A 16,565-nucleotide genomic window follows, 5' to 3' on the forward strand; every position below is an offset into this window, starting at 1 on the left:
ATAGAAGCACAATACATCACTTATGTGTAGTTATTTCCTACACTTGTGGTTGTGTTTGAGGCTTCCTCTGCTTGACTGTCCACTGCTGCTTTCTTCTCCTGGTCCTGAGGTTATGGGGCCAGCTTCAGAAAGTCTTAATGACTGCATACAAAGGATGGTCAGGGCCACTTGAAGGGGAACAACTGTGAGCATTCAGAAAAAGCAGGCCTCCAACTCTATTCCCAAAATGTTGGAGATGGCACAAAGAAAAGCAAAGCCCACTGTTGCGTAACGGAAAAACAAATTTGCGGCACTAAGGGAGTTTTAGTAAGTGTTCATTGACTTGAATTAAGTAATGTGCTGAGCCCCCTTAAATATTTTGGTAATTATGCAAAATTAGCCCTCATTTTACTGCCATGTAGAACATTGCGTTCTTCAGCTATTTTGTTTGTTGTAAGTAGGATGTCTTTAGGTTGCTAACTATGTTTTGCCTCTAAACCAGCATGCAGAAGATGGTGCAGTGGGATCCAACTCAAGCAGTAGCAATCATCTGAGCGAGCCTCAGATTAGGCGACCTCGTAGCCTCAGTTCCCCCACAGTCACTTTGTCCGCACCACTGGAGGTGAGAGTGCTCTGCCTCTTTTAACTCAGACTGCTGCTTCTTCTTCTACCTCTTGTTTGCCAAGTCACCTCAGTCTTTACATTCATCGCCTAATATTCTCAGCGGCTGTAGATATCTAAAGCATCTTTTCTCTTCACTGTTCATTCTTCAAAATGCCAAACTCTACTTTCATCTGGTCTTGTTCATCAACGCTTCGAAGCTTGTAATACTTCTTAATTATATTCTTCACTTTTCTACTTGGCTTCTGCAGTGTTTTTACTCTTATGTTTTTCTTTTCTGCTGGACATATGTCTTTGTGTGCATGTATAATGTGGGTTTGTGCTTATTGGTGGGGTTGTTGTTTTTATTTATTGGTCTGAATAATGCAGGTTGGTTAGGTCGTTTTTTCTTATACTTAAGTCTAATACAAGAAATCTTTGTACTACATGCCTATGTCCCAGGTATGGACATTCAAATATTTACATATTCTAAACGCATCATCAATAGGCTTTAAAGCAAGCTGTCAATAACCTTTGTAGCTGCACACATTGTGGAGCAATTGACCCTCAAATTCACACAAAAAGCACTGAAGTCCTCTACAGCGCCATTCACACTTGTACGACTCCAATTTTGTGCCAACTTTGGAGTACAACGTGCAGCTTTGAGGCAACTTTGGATGGGTGCAACTTGGATATGACTTTGACCAGTGTTAATGGACAACTGTTGCATTGTATAATATTCAAGTACGACTTACATGCAACTTTTGAGGGTTATCATTTAAGTATATGGCCCTCAAGTTGCATGAAAGTTGGACCAAAGTAGTGCATGAACTACTTTGAAGTCACTGCAACTTTAAGTCGCACATATATGAATGGTTATCATTGGAAAACATGGGGAAGGACTTGTCATGCAACTTTGATGTCCAAAGTTGCATGACAAGTCGCATGCGTATAAATGGAGCCTAAGTCTAGGTCTGAGCAGTCTGTTCTCCCCTGTCCCTTTAGCAGATGAACTACTAATGGTAAAGGTGCTTCTGTTATTTATTTTTAAGATGAATTGCTCCTCAATGCTTGAGGCTATACAGGTCAGTTAGAGCGTCTTTACAGCTTATTATGAATATGTAAATATTTTCATGTCCATAGCTTGGCCACAATTCCTTCTAATGTACGAATAGTAGTCAGCCATGTGAACGTCATCCTTTGATGATGATGACATGCCATGTTCCAAGTGATGTCATTACATTATAACATTAGGACACACTTCAGATTTTTGGTGCATTAAAGTAGAAGTCACCCAAAACTTTTTTTTTTCTGATTTTGGATAGAGTTGTGTCTGGAATTTTCTGTTTGGTGACTGTTGCCACCTTGGACAGAAATGGTGGAAAAATCCAAAATGGACCACAATACATCAGGTATTTTTGCTGCCTGTGTGCCTCTCTCGTCTGGGGTCCCAGGTGGTATCAGTCACCGATGGAGGTTCCAGCAATCTAAAACATAAAGTGGACACAAACCTAATCACTAAAATCTTAAGCCTTAAAGTTTATTTCCATGTTTGCAGCCAAATTGGGATCACACATACTTTATTTTTGTTACATGTAGACATTCACATTGCATTACCTGAAAAAAAAATGGATACATTCCTTTTTATTTGTAGGAAAATCCTATACAATTCTATTTAATTTTCTTTTTCTATGTAACTGTAAGGAGGAGGAGTAATGTTTACCATTATTAACTCTGTACTGTGCAGACAAATCTCACTATCAGTTGTGAGCTAGATTTGGTTAAAGATCTCGGGATGGTACATTGTATGTTAGTGCACTTTCCCTCAGTTTGTCCCTCAAATTACACTTTGAATTTGTTCAGAATAGCTTGCAGTCCTATGTTAAAAATGCCCCAAAGAAACAAGTAGAAAGATGGGAGAGATTGTTTGGTTTTTTTTTTTTGTGGGTTTTTTTTTTTTTTTTTTTAGGTATGCTGTGAATGGGACCACACAACTAACATATAGTGGGTTTTCTCAAATTTGACTGTAAAAGAGTAGCTACACTTTAACATGCTAAAGCCCAACAGGTGCAGTGTTTTCAGCGTTTAAAGAAAAAATATTTGATATCCTTCATTAAATCCATTATTGATATTTTATTGACCTTGTTACTATGCCTCAGTGGGCTGAGGCTGGATAGTATATCAGGAGTCCCACGTCTGGCTCCTCGCTGAATCGAAACAGTGTCTATGAATAGACAACAGTTCCGGTGTTGTGCCTCGTCCCTTCTGCTGTGCCATCCGCAAAGTATAACACAACGATGACCCAAAAAGAAAATGCAGCGTTCACATATACAGTTAAAACATAATGATGATAAATGTGTAACCAAATATAACACAATATGAGTGTGAAAACACAAGTAGGATATAAAAACGAAAAATAAATGAATGAATAATGTCCACCAATGTGAAGAAACTGTACAAAACAGGAAGGGAAGGATTGAGTCAAAAAGTCCTGGTGCAAAGTTCCTTCCCTCAATGTAAACTTCATCCGTATGCTTTACTGTGAACTTGCCGATAACCAGTACCGTTCAGACCCAGAATTGTGATTGTGGTGACCTGGATCTGTGATTGTTTCCACTTTAATCGGTGAATATCACCACAAGTCTGTATGACTTAAGAGGTATATGCCCCTTTAAGTCCACTGCTTCCAGTAAGCCTTCACAAAGTTGGTGGTGGTCCCTCTAGCAAGATCTTTCTGTCATGTTTTCACTGACGCCTCCTGCTCCCATTGATGCCTCTGTGATGTCAACTTACTGACAGTGTCTTTTTACACCAGGACTTTTTGACTCAATCCTTCCCTTTCTGTTTTGTACACTTTCTTCACATTGATGGACATTATTAATTCATTTATTTTTCGTTTTTATATCCTACTTGTGTTTTCATCCTCATATTGTGTTATATTTGGTCACACATTTATCATCATTATCTTTTAACTGTATATGTGAGCGCTGCATTTTCTTTTTGGGTTACTTTCTGCTATTTGTCTTTGGCTGTGCTGGCTGCTTTATATACTTTATTTTGAGCAAAAGCGCGGAATATTTTTTGATATATGACACAATGATGACGCTGAGGCTGTGCTTTGTAAATGGAATAGCAAAGAGAGGGATAGAGGCATGACATCGGAAATGCTGTCTAGCATAGAAGCAATTTAATACTTCTTTAAGCCCTATAAAGGGACTCCCACACAAAGCCTATATATATAGGTGCATCTCATAGAATTAGAATATCATCAAAAAGTTAATTTATTTCAGTAATTCAATACAAAAAGTGAAACTCATATATTTTATATAGATGCGTTACATACAGAGCGATATATTTCAAGCATTCCTTTCTTTTAATTTTGATGATTATGGCTTACAGCTAGTGAAAACCCAAAATTCAGTATCTCAGAAAATTAGAATATTACATAAGACCAATAAAAAAAAAAAAAAAAAAGGATCTGCCTGTGGCACTGCTGAGGTGTTATAGAAGCTCAGGTTTCTTTGATAGTAGCTTTCAGCTCATCTGTATTGTTGGGTCTGGTGTCTCTCATCTTCCTCTTGACAATACTCCACAGATTCTCTATGGGGTTTAGGTCAGGTGATTTTGCTGGCCAATCAAGCACAGTGATACACCATGATCAGTAAAGCAGGTATTGGTACTTTTGGCAGTGTGTGTAGGTACCAAGGCCTGCTAGAAAATGAAATCTGCATCTCCATACAGCTGGTCAACAGAGGAAAGCATGAAGTGCTCTAGAATTTCTCGGTAGAGGGCTGCGCTGACTTCGAACTTGATAAAACACAGTGGACCAGCAGCAGCAGATGACATGGCTCCCCAAATCATCATCGAATGTGGAAACTTCACACTGGACCTCATGCAACTTGGATTCTGTGCCTCTCCACTCTTCATGCAGACTCTGGGACTTTGTTTTCCAAATGAAATGCAATATTTTCCTCAGTCAGTGATGATTTGGGGAGCCATGTCATCTACTGGTGTTGTCCTACTGTATTTTACCAAGTCCAAAGTCAGCGCAGCCCTCTACCAGAAAATTCTAGAGCACTTCATGCTTCCCTCTGCTGATGAGCTTTATGGAGATGCTGATTTCATGTTCCAGCAGGACTTGGCACCTGCCCACACTGCCAAAAGCACCAATACCTGGTTTAATGATCATGGTATCACTATGCTTGATTGGCCAGCAAACTCTCCTGACCTAAACCCTATAGAGAATCTGTGGGGTATTGTCAAGAGGAAGATGAGAGACGCCAGACCCAACAATGCACATGCAAAGACATTACCAAAGCAACCTGGGCTTCCATAACACCTCAGCAGTGCCACAGGCTGATCGCCTCCATGCCACGCCACATTGATGCAGTAATTCATGCAAAAGGAGCCCCGACCAAGTATTGAGTGCATACTATACTGTACATGGACATACTTTTCAGTAAGCCAACATTTCTGTATTTAAAAATGATTTATTTTTAATCGTCTTGTATAATCTAATTTTCTGAGATACTGAATTTTTGGGTTTTCACTAGCTGTAAGCCATAATCATCAAAATTAAAAGAAAGAAATGCTTGAAATATATCACTCTGTGTGTATCCCATCTATATAAAATATGAGTTTCACTTTTTGTATTAAATTACTGAAATAAATTAACTTTTTGATGATATTCTAATTTTATGAGATGCACCTCTAGAAGTATATGCTGATATTATTTTGCAGTGATTTGGCACAATTAATTTTGTCTAGCATACTGTTCCAATTCAGTAATCAAATAGTTATTAATTGATTTAACTAAGGATATACAATATTAAAATATTTTAAAATGTTGAAAATACTTTGCCTTGTGTTGGGCTTCAATGTAATTTCAAAAGTAATATATCTTTTCTTTTAATCTGAAGTTTTTTCTTTTTAAATAATATCTTGTGATCCTGCCATGAAGATCCTTGTTCACGCACATCCTGTTATGGGTTGACAACGCTCTGTTCTTTCTCCTGCTTTGTCAACCTGTTGCATGCTCTTCAAATGAATGCTACCCATAGTACAGGTATGTTCCACAGTTGTCACCATCAGGAAATCTGCCCTGGGAAATTATGTGCAGTTGCTGGAGTGCATGTAAAAAGTAACTGTAAGTAAGTGACTGTGAAGAGGCTTCAGGAGATCAGCAGGGCTGATATGCAACAAAAGATGAAAAAGAAATTGTTTATGATACATTTGGTTAGGGTTTGCATCAACCTTAAAAAAGAAAAGTTGTGGGTCGACCTCTACTTTATTGATGAATAAAAGGTTATACAAAACCATGTGGTTACATATACTTTATGTTGCACAAAAAAAAAAAAAAATACATTAAAACATTTGTATATGTATATTAGAAATGATAGAAAAAGAATTGGCTACCAAGTCGTACTTTTAGGCTCTTGTACAGTATTCTTTTTTTTCTTTTATTCCTTTAAATTTCAGAGGGAAAATATTGTCGTTCTTCGCCATTCTGAATTTTTGACTGTGTGAATAAGCGCCAATAATTCCTGATTGTGTTCTATTGTGCGATAGCGTTTTAACTCCCAGTATGAGATTACAGTAGAAAAATGTAACTTGAATGTTTTATGCATTATTTTACAAAGTTTCATTTGAATTACTCTGCAGACCAGCTTAACAAACAGTAATAATAGTAAATCAATGTGCTGACATTTTCATCTAAAATTCAACCCTTCATTTTTATTTCAGAATTGAGCAAGCTAAATTTAACATTTTACCTTTTTTTACATTTTTTTTTTTACCTTTTTTGATCTGTTCTTTTTTTTTTTGTTACTGATATTTGAAATGATTTGAACCAGACTTCTTTTCCCTTATAGGTATAGTATATATTAGTTGCCAGGGTTGTTAGAGCTCCTCCCATATGAGGAAGGATGGGTTTTGATACATTGTTGAAGAAGACTTCTTCAGACCTATAAAGAATTTGGGAGGCAGGTTATAGATAGTGCTTTCCAGCTTACAAGCAAGTAAGATTTGAAATGTAATTTAGCTTTCATTCTGTGGAAACTGTTGTCCATTGCAACCAGTCAGATTTCTTGTCTTTTAGGCAGTGCAGTCTAGAGAATGTAAGCTGAAATCTCATTGGGTGGTATGGGTAACTACTTTGGTATATGTTGCACTTGTCTTTAATTTTCCTTGTGTCTTGGAAGGACCCTAGATCCTAGGCCCAGATTTCAATTTGGTAACTCTATTGATTTGAAGTTGAGGTTGAGCCTCATCCCCTTCCAGAACTTCCTGCTCCCAGCCATTCTGTGGTCACCTTCCAGAGAATTTACTCGATACTGATCTGGCACTGGATTGCTGAATGATAGAGAGTGAACTTTAAGCTAGCCATGCACTAGTTAAATTTTGTTTAAACATTTTATTTTTAAGAAAGTTTGTTCAATCTTCTAATTGTTAATGAGGTTAATTCAACATTCAGTTTTGATGGTTGTAATGAGACAATTGAATGAGCAGGATGGAAATTTTTGCTCCAAGAAAGTGAGTGTGGTTTTCGGCCAGGAAATTACAATCATTCCATAATTGAATGTTAGAAGCAAGTACTTTGAACAAAATTTAATTTACTAAGAGTTTTTTTGTATGAACATTTGTTTGAATATCCACTAGTCTATGGCCAGCCTTAGTTCTAGAAGTGGCCATGCCTTAATCTTAGATTGGGGGAAGCCAAGGTCCCCAAATTGAGCTGTGATGTTTTCTCCCCAGCCACAAAGCAAATATTTAATTAAAGTAAATCTGTCAATTGTTTAAAAAATAAAAACAAGGTCCCTGCAAAAGAAACCTTTTCTTTAAAGCTTTAAGTGACTCTTTAGGCAAAAGAAGACACTTCACACTTCTCTGGTGGACAACAAGTCTTCACTTTGCTCTGTTGAAGAGTTAAAGCCTTTGGCAGAATCTTCACATCTGACACCCCTTTTTAGGTATGTTGGATGCCTGGTCTCCAGCTGTGGACAGCGACTTCTTCCGCCAGACCCTACATCAATACTGTGTGCAGCACATGGTGGGGGATGCAGGCCTCCAATAGTCTCTAATTCTACCAGAAGCTCTAGCTGTTCGGTAGAGCCAAGTGAAGACTTGCTATTCACCAGAGAGGTAGGTATGAAGAGTTCTCTTTTGTCTGACTAGTCATTTTAAAGGCAAGCACAGGTACTTGATACTTTCGCTTTACTAGATACATTCGCTTTTTATACTTGGATGGGCATGACTGGCACAAAGGAGAATACGGTTGCTGCCATTGCTGATATTCTGAGCAACAGACCTGTGATAAAGTTGCTTCACTTACAGCATGTTTGTTCTGGTCAGGCACCTAGAATTTTCAAGAGAAGGTCATGGCAGCTCCCATAGCTCTCTCACGGTCGGTTATTATGTCTTCATCCATCCAGAACTTATATTTCTATGGGTTTTTCTTTTTTATGGACATACATTCCAAGCCATGCTTCTGTGTTTGCTCCATGTTATTAAGCATTATTGTCACAGCCTAAACAAGCACAGCGATCTGGAGAATGGACTTATTGCATTGAATAAATAAATAAAACATTAGGATTAAAGGCTGGCATGTGTAACAGCTTGAGCTGCAGCAAATTAATACATGGTAAACATTAGTAGTGCAGATTAGCGAGGCTGTTCCTATATTTTAATGGACGTATGCGGATGTTCAGACTGTTCTGCATGACTCTCTCACAGTACTAATTGACATTAATACCTGTTACGTCTGCATTGTGTTTGACCGTGCAGGGTGCTAAAGACTTCCCCGTGCGCCGGGCTGTGAAGGATACATTGTCCAACCCTCAGTCTCCACAACCATCTCCATATAACTCTCCTAAACCACAACACAAAGGGGCACAGAGCTTCTTGCCGCCAGGCTGGGAGATGAGAATAGCGCCAAATGGCAGGCCTTTCTTTATTGACCATAATACCAAAACTACCACTTGGGTAAGCAATGCTGTACTTTATGTAAGGTCACCAGCAAATCAATGTTCAATGTATAACTGCTTGTATTGTATTGCACTGTGCTGCTTATTAGGCTTTGTGGAAATATGAGCTAGGCCTCGGCCTTCAAATACAGAGCTGGACAGGGTTCAGGACAGGCCTCTGTCAGTGCTTCATTGTTGTCTGTGTTGGGGAAATTACCAATCACTCCCTGTCCTGTGATGGTGGAGACAGGAAGAGAAAATCTGTCCACTGGAGAAAACCTCTCCAGATGGCAATAAAACTTTTTATTCTAGTAGTATAGTAACTGGCTAGAACTAAATAAAGTTAAGATTAAGAACATGATCAGGATCAAGAATATGGCCTCAAACTAGCAGGAGGAAAGTTGCAGTTTGTCAGTCAAGAGCTCAGGGGTGTTTGGACTATAATCTGAACCCAAGTGTGCAAGTCCACCAAGAGCAATAACCTGTACTGGCCAAGCATCTGCGTCTGGGGCATTCCCCGCAGCTGTACATGTACATGCCCCTTATATACTATATGTAGATAAATGCAGATATTTGCCAGCACACCAAGAATATTCAAATATCGTCCAAAGGCTTTTATTTCAGAATGATCACATCACAAGAACAAGTGCAACGTTTCGGAGCGGTGCAGAACCCCTTCATCAGGCATGTTGAGCTGCAGGGTGTTGATCTGCAGGGTGCAGATTGCGACAGTCAGATGGTTCATACAGGCGACTGCTTCCTGGTGGGCTCGCACACATGGGTTTGGCTTTACATGGCAACGTTGACCTCTGCTGACTGATTATGAAATAGGTTTTTTTTTTTTTTCCTTGGTTGTGAATTCTGTATTGGGTTTGTTCCATGATCTCTGTCTCCTTTTCTCATTATTAAATTCATTTTATTGTCATTATGGCACATATTGCTGTGTGCATGCATTTTTTTTTTCTTTGCTGAAGTTTCAGCTTTCGTGTTATGAAGTTACTCTTTTCTATTTCCACACAAGGGGATAAAATTACAGTAGGTCAAATGGAAAAAAAAAATGGTGCTGACTAAAAATGGCTTTTGTTAAACCACTGGCCAAGTCCATTTTAATATAACCTCTGGGGAGTTTGTTATGGGGCCTGTGGGATATTGGCCACAGTCAGGAAGACCATAGATTGGCAGGGCACTAAGAACAAAGGGCGATAAACAACTCACCCACCACTAAGCCTTCCGCAGTCCACCCAGACTTTGCACATGCTCTGCGTACAGTTAATTGGAGATTTTCAGATTCTCAGAAAATTGCTACATTTACTTTTTTAGGCTTTAAAATGTGCATTATTACTATTCTCTATATCAGGGGTCTCCAAACTTTCTAAGCAAAGGGCCGGTTTATTGTCCTTCAGACTTTAGGAGGGCCAGACAGTTACCATCAGGAGCGTTCATTTTCCTGGCATCAGTGACAGTAAACATCACCACATTTGATATTAGGGGGAGGAATAGTGTCCCGTTGTTGGTATCATAGGGAGGGATAGTGCCCCATTGTTGGTGTCAGTGGGAGAAATGATGCCCCATTGTTGGTGTCCGATGGCAGAATACTGTCTTCAGTGGGAGGGATAGTGACCCAAGGGCTGGATAAAAAGCAAAGGGCCACAATTTGGCAACTACTGCTCTAAATAATACTACATGGCCTTTTTGTCAGAAGCAATGATAAAGTCTGTTGTAATGCTTTCTGTTATTGCTCTGTGTATGGCCTCCCTCAGATTACTATTGATAGATGTTGGATAAGAAAGATAAGCTTCTTTAATAAACACCCAACCAATATTCCAAGAAGACAAGAAATTAGTGGTTCCTTCGAAGGTGCATATAGAACCATTTTCTTTTTAATCTACCGTGATCTCATTAGTGCAGTTACAATTGTCTCTGTGGATACAGTTTCTTTGCTTATGGGATGCATCCAACAACCATACACATGCGTAAGCATTCAAAATGATGAGCTGTATATGGCTCCTCCTCCCTAGAATGGCAGGAAGTGGTGGGGACGAACACACCTGCAGCATTCCTCCCATTGACAGACCCAACATGGGTTGTTGATGTTGGAGAAGATCCTATTTGCATATAAACAGTCCTTCAAAATTTGACAGATATTTTAAAAAGGAAACCAGGCATGAGACAAAAATGCAGTTGGCCATTGATTGATTGCCACAATTTCTTGGCTTCTCATTATTGCCCTCTTCCTTGAATAAGCTTTGTCACTTATCTGAAACAAGTATGCAGATCTTGACTTCTGATTTTCTCTGATGCTTCAGATCTTCATAATCTTTTTGGAACCGTTATTTGAAAAATTTTGAAGGCTGAGGAGTAGCATAAAAGCCAGTCAGATTGCATTTTTGCAGAAGAATGTCAACAACAGCAGCCTTCATATTTCTTGAAGGCTGCTGCAAACTTTAACTTTACACTAAGGGTGGATTGGAACCTTTTTCAACTAGGTGTGTGCTGCCTCTATCGAAAATTATTTTTCCTGGTGAGGAGAAATCCCAAACTTTTCAGTTGTCGTTGGGGGAGTCATAGGGGTATATCCTCCAATGGTGACAACTGTCCAAGATGGGGTTTCCCCTCACTTCTGTTGGGTAGTGATGTGCTCTGGTATGTTTGGACCAGGATCTGAACCCATGCATGCAAGCCTGTCAGGAAGCTGTCACCTTGTGCGGACTACAACAAAAATAATACAGGGGGGACAGGGATCCCCTGAAAAGAAGTCACGGGCGGACCAAGCTGCTTTATAAAGGATATGATTTTACTGTACAAAAAACACTAACACTGGGTACCCATCTCCAACACCAGGATTATATTAAAATTAAGACAACGTTGTCCATTTATAAGCAGCTGCATCACTCTGACAGCACACACACACACTAATTATCCAATTAATAATGAATTAAAGGGCATTTCCTATTACTGGATTAGTCTACTAGTCCCGGTTACAAACACCATAACAAAATATGTCCATCCTGTCACTGTATTCATTAATAGGACCCCTTGATGGGGTATAGTTGGATAAGAAGTAATTGGCTGACACTTAATGGTATTCCCAGGGATGGTATAGTTATCTGGAGTATGGACTAATTGTAAGCTGGTATTAAGCAGATGGCATATATCCACAATTAGTTAGCAGTCCAAAAACCTAGGCAGACAATTGTCCAGATAGTGCTATGTGAATTCGTTCACAGGGGATCCCACTGTTGGATAGCAGTTTGTAAATGGTCACTATTATGCAGAGTGAACTATTACAGGCCTGGGAAAGATAGGGGTCAAGAAAAGTTTTTTAAGGACCAGTGGTCCGCTCAACCCAACCGTATTGAGGCAATGGTGTCACACTCCGGGCATACATATATCCTGTCGCCATACGGGGTCCGTAGAGCTGCAATGAATGGCCGCCGTCAGGTTATCACGCTATTGGGTCATCCGGGCCACCATCCAACTTCCTCAGCCGAGTTACTTCCTGCTAGCTTCAACTGGTCAACTGCGCGAGCGTGGCGTAATACGTCATCCGTGACGCAGGAAACCTCTGTCGTGGTGTATACTCCAACATGTTTCACCAGATAGCACTGTTTTTTTCAAGGATCACCTTGTGCAGACTAGTCACCCATGGTTGGGCATTCCCAGCCTCGCAACCACACGTATACAAGGGGCTTGAATACATGTGACTGCGGGGTGGGGAATGCTCCAGCTGAAAATAATTGCCATTCAGCTTCCTGACAGGCTCGCATACATGGGTTTCGTATTCTAGTCCAATCATGCCCGAGCTCATCACTATATTTTGGACCGGAAGGGAAATATTACTGATGGGGATACAGACAGCTATACAACTCTTACAGAGCTGCTTACCCTCCCCATGCCCTATAGAAAAAGTGTTTTAGTTGGAGTCCCCCTCTCCCCTAGAGATCTATAAGGATCTGCGTTAGACAAATTAATACATTGGAGAAAGGCTTTTTTTTTTTTTTTTCAACAGAGTCCTCTCTTAATTAATGTTTACCGAAAAAAAAAATGTCACTAACCGAACCATTTCATTTCACAGGAGGACCCGAGGTTGAAATTTCCAGTTCACATGCGAACAAAAGCGTCATTAAATCCAAACGACTTGGGTCCTCTTCCAGTGAGTATCGGTGTGGGCTGCAGGTTTTAGCTTGAATTATATATAACTTGGAACACACAGAGGAGTTTTTGTTCAGCGAGTTGCCAGCAGAACCAGGTGCTTTTCTACTGCAAATCAATCTGCCTCACATGTAGCAAAGGATTTGTGGTAGGATTTGTGTGTATTTGCCATCCCTGGCACCTGCAGTCGTAAAGGGGAGGAATGATTCATCACTGGGCTACCGCTGTCCAGACAGGTGCTATTGATTCAAGTGTATAATTTTTTTTCTCTTTTCCTAATAGTGCCAGTCTTCACTCACCTTTTACATGCTTCAGCGCTGTTACCAGCTTCATTTTTAAGTCCAGTTGGCAGTCCTCTTCAAGGCAGAACAACACTTTGTCATTCTGCCCATTTCCTGTCCTTTACATGGCCCCTAGATGGTGCGTCATCAAACAGGCCAACAGTACTCCAGGACGAAGTGATGCTTACGTGAGCACCACTCAGTCCTTAAATAAGAAGAAGAGCAAGGGATGATATCACAGAACTGGCAAGAAAGCCTAAAGAAAAAAGTTATGTATAGGGGCCTTAAAGACTAACTCCATCTTTTACACCTGTAACATGGTGCCAAGCAAAGCTCCCTCAACCCCAGAATGTTGCAGCTGTCGCTTATGAAAGCAGCGCCCCCCCCCCCCCCCCCCCGCACGAACACGAATAGAGATCTGTGAATAAATGAACTACAAGTCCCACCATGGCAGATGGACTTGTAGTTCTCAGTGGAATACAAGTGTGGTGTTCACCGCACTAATAGCCCCTTGACACTTCCTGCAGCTCTCCAAACTGAAAGTCTGTAGTTAGCTGGAGGAAGCGCCAGCTGGAGCCTCGATCAGTGCTTTGTAAACCTCCTGTAAAAAATATAGTAATAACTGAACATTTTTTTACTGCAGAAATATGTGCATTTATTTTAATTTTTTTATTATTATTAAATACCAGTCTTTGGGGGGAAGGGGGGTGGTGGCAGTATGGGAGGATAGGGAAATCCTGGAGTTACATAGTAGGTGAGGTTGAAAAAAGACACAAGTCCATCAAGTCCAACCTATGTGTGTGATTATGTGTCAGTATTACATTATATATCCCTGTATGTTGCGGTCATTCAGGTGATTATCTAATAGAATATAGTTCTGCTTTAACTAAAGGATAAATAATTACATCAGCAATTTAATATATAAAAATGTTGCGTTACCAATTTTATATATATATATATATATATATATATATATATATATACATACACTATATTACCAAAAGTATTGGAACCACCTGCCTTTACACCAGTGGTGTATTTAGGTTTTGTGCTGCCCTAGGCCTGACTAAACGCATGCACCCCCCTAATTTAAATACGACCCACCCCATCCTGCCGAGGCCACACCCCTTCCTGTTTAAGACACACCCTATCATCTGTAAACAACACCCCTTCCTCTTTGGGCTCATTTGGCACCTTTCAGGGGGGAACGGGTACCTGTTTCTGACAGGTACCCTTCCCCACTTCTGGGAGACTGCGCTGTCCCCTCTGAAGTTTGCCCCCCCTCCTCCTTCCTCCACTGGGCCATTCAGAAAGTGCAACGCGCTTCGCACATGTGCAGTAGGGAACCGGTCGGTTTCCCTTACCATGAATGATAGTGGCAAAACCCGAGAGCCAATCCGAAAATCGGCTGAGGTGTCGACATCGCTGAATCCCTGGACAGGTAAGTGTCCTAATATTAAAAGTCAGCAGCTACAGTATTTTTAGCTGCTGAGTTTTAATGCTATCACGGGGGGTCTCACTGTGCCCCATCAATTGCAGCCTCACTGTGCCCCATCAATTGCAGCCTCACTGTGCCCCAAACGCAATCACTGTGCCCATCAAATGCAGCCACTGTGCCCCATCAAATGCAGCCACTGTGCCCCATCAAATGCAGCCACTGTGCCCCATCAAATGCAGCCACTGTGCCCCATCAAATGCAGCCACTGTGCCCCATCAAATGCAGCCACTGTGCCCCATCAAATGCAGCCACTGTGCCCCATCAAATGCAGCCACTGTGCCCCATCAAATGCAGCCACTGTGCCCCATCAAATGCAGCCACTGTGCCCCATCAAATGCAGCCACTGTGCCCCATCAAATGCAGCCACTGTGCCCCATCAAATGCAGCCACTGTGCCCATCAAACGCAGCCACTGTGCCCATCAAACGCAGCCACTGTGCCCATCAAACGCAGCCACTGTGCCCATCAAACGCAGCCACTGTGCCCATTAAACGCAGCCACTGTGCCCATCAAACGCAGCCACTGTGCCCATCAAACGCAGCCACTGTGCCCATCAATGGCAGCCACTGTGCCCCATCAAACGCAGCCACTGTCGACATCGCTGGATCCCTGGACAGGTAAGTGTCCTAATATTAAAAGTCAGCAGCTACAGTATTTTTAGCTGCTGAGTTTTAATGCTATCACGGGGGGGTCTCACTGTGCCCCATCAATTGCAGCCTCACTGTGCCCCATCAATTGCAGCCTCACTGTGCCCCAAACACAGTCACGGTGCCCATCAAATGCAGCCACTGTGCCCATCAAATGCAGCCACTGTGCCCCATCAAATGCAGCCACTGTGCCCCTTCAAATGCAGTCACTGTGCCCCATCAAACGCAGCCACTGTGCCCCATCAAATGCAGCCACTGTGCCCCATCAAATGCAGCCACTGTGCCCCATCAAATGCAGCCACTGTGCCCCATCAAATGCAGCCACTGTGCCCCATCAAATGCAGCCACTGTGCCCCATCAAATGCAGCCACTGTGCCCCATCAAATGCAGCCACTGTGCCCCATCAAATGCAGCCACTGTGCCCCATCAAATGCAGCCACTGTGCCCCATCAAACGCAGCCACTGTGCCCCATCAAATGCAGCCACTGTGCCCCATCAAACGCAGCCACTGTGCCCATCAATTGCAGCCACTGTGCCCATCAAACGCTGCCACTGTGCCCATCAAATTCTGCCAGTGCCCATCAAATTCTGCCAGTGCCCATCAAATGCTGCCAGTGCCCATAACACTGATATACTTTATTAAATCACTGTACCTGCTGTCCTGGGGGTTTCCCTTGTGCTCCTCTCTCTCCTTCTGACGTCACAGCCCCAGGGCCGAGGAGAAGGTGCAGTGCAGGGGAGGGTAGGCGGAGCTTAAGGCTCCACCTGTTGCTTATGGGGGCGCGAGTGACACACGCCGCCCCCCCGCATGAGATAAAGCCCCCCCCGCATGAGATAAAGCCCCCCCACCCGTCTTGCTGATTCCCGGCTCCCGCTGCCGCCTCCCGCACACTTGCAGCCCACGGTGGCCGGCTTTCTGTAGCGGCGCCGTGGTGTATGGGCGTGCTTGTCAGAGAGTAGGGGGGCGTGAGATACACGCTCCCATCCTCTGCCAAGCACGCCCATACACAGTGGCGCCGCTACAGAAAGCCGGCCGCCGTGGGCTGCAAGTGTGCGGGAGGCGGCAGCGGGAGCCGGGAATCAGCAAGACGGGTGGGGGGGCTTTATCTCATGCGGGGGGGGCTCTATCTCATGCGGGGGGGCGGCCCTTTTTGCCGCCCCCCGCAAAGTGCCGCCCTAGGCCTAGGCCTTGTCGGCCTAGGCCAAAACACAGCCCTGCTTTACACGCACATGAACTTTAATGGCATCCCAGTCTTAGTCCATAGGGTTCAATATTGAGTTGGCCCACCCTTTGCAGCTCTTCAACTCTTCTGGGAAAGCGGTCCACAAGGTTTAGGAGTGTGTCAATGGGAATGTTTGACCATTCTTCCAGAAGCACATTTGTGAGGTCAAGCACTGATGTTGGACGAGAAGGCCTGGCTCGCAGTCTCCGCTCTACTTCATCCCAA

General features: G+C 42.4%; 1 protein-coding gene across 22 annotated transcripts in view; it reads left to right on the top strand.

Annotated features, from left to right (window-relative positions):
* Positions 1-16,565, top strand: part of NEDD4L (NEDD4 like E3 ubiquitin protein ligase) — a 578,915-nt gene that overhangs the window by 499,670 nt on the left and 62,680 nt on the right. For all 22 annotated transcript variants that reach the window (XM_073620478.1, XM_073620530.1, XM_073620504.1 and 19 more), the window contains 3 exons: positions 482-601; positions 8,362-8,559; positions 12,616-12,693. In XM_073620478.1, coding sequence (XP_073476579.1) covers positions 482-601; positions 8,362-8,559; positions 12,616-12,693 — 396 coding nt within the window. The remainder of the gene's footprint in view (positions 1-481; positions 602-8,361; positions 8,560-12,615; positions 12,694-16,565) is intronic.

This window comes from Aquarana catesbeiana, linkage group LG01 (assembly GCF_042186555.1).
Source record: "Aquarana catesbeiana isolate 2022-GZ linkage group LG01, ASM4218655v1, whole genome shotgun sequence".
In the NCBI taxonomy this organism is placed as follows: Eukaryota; Metazoa; Chordata; class Amphibia; order Anura; family Ranidae; genus Aquarana; species Aquarana catesbeiana.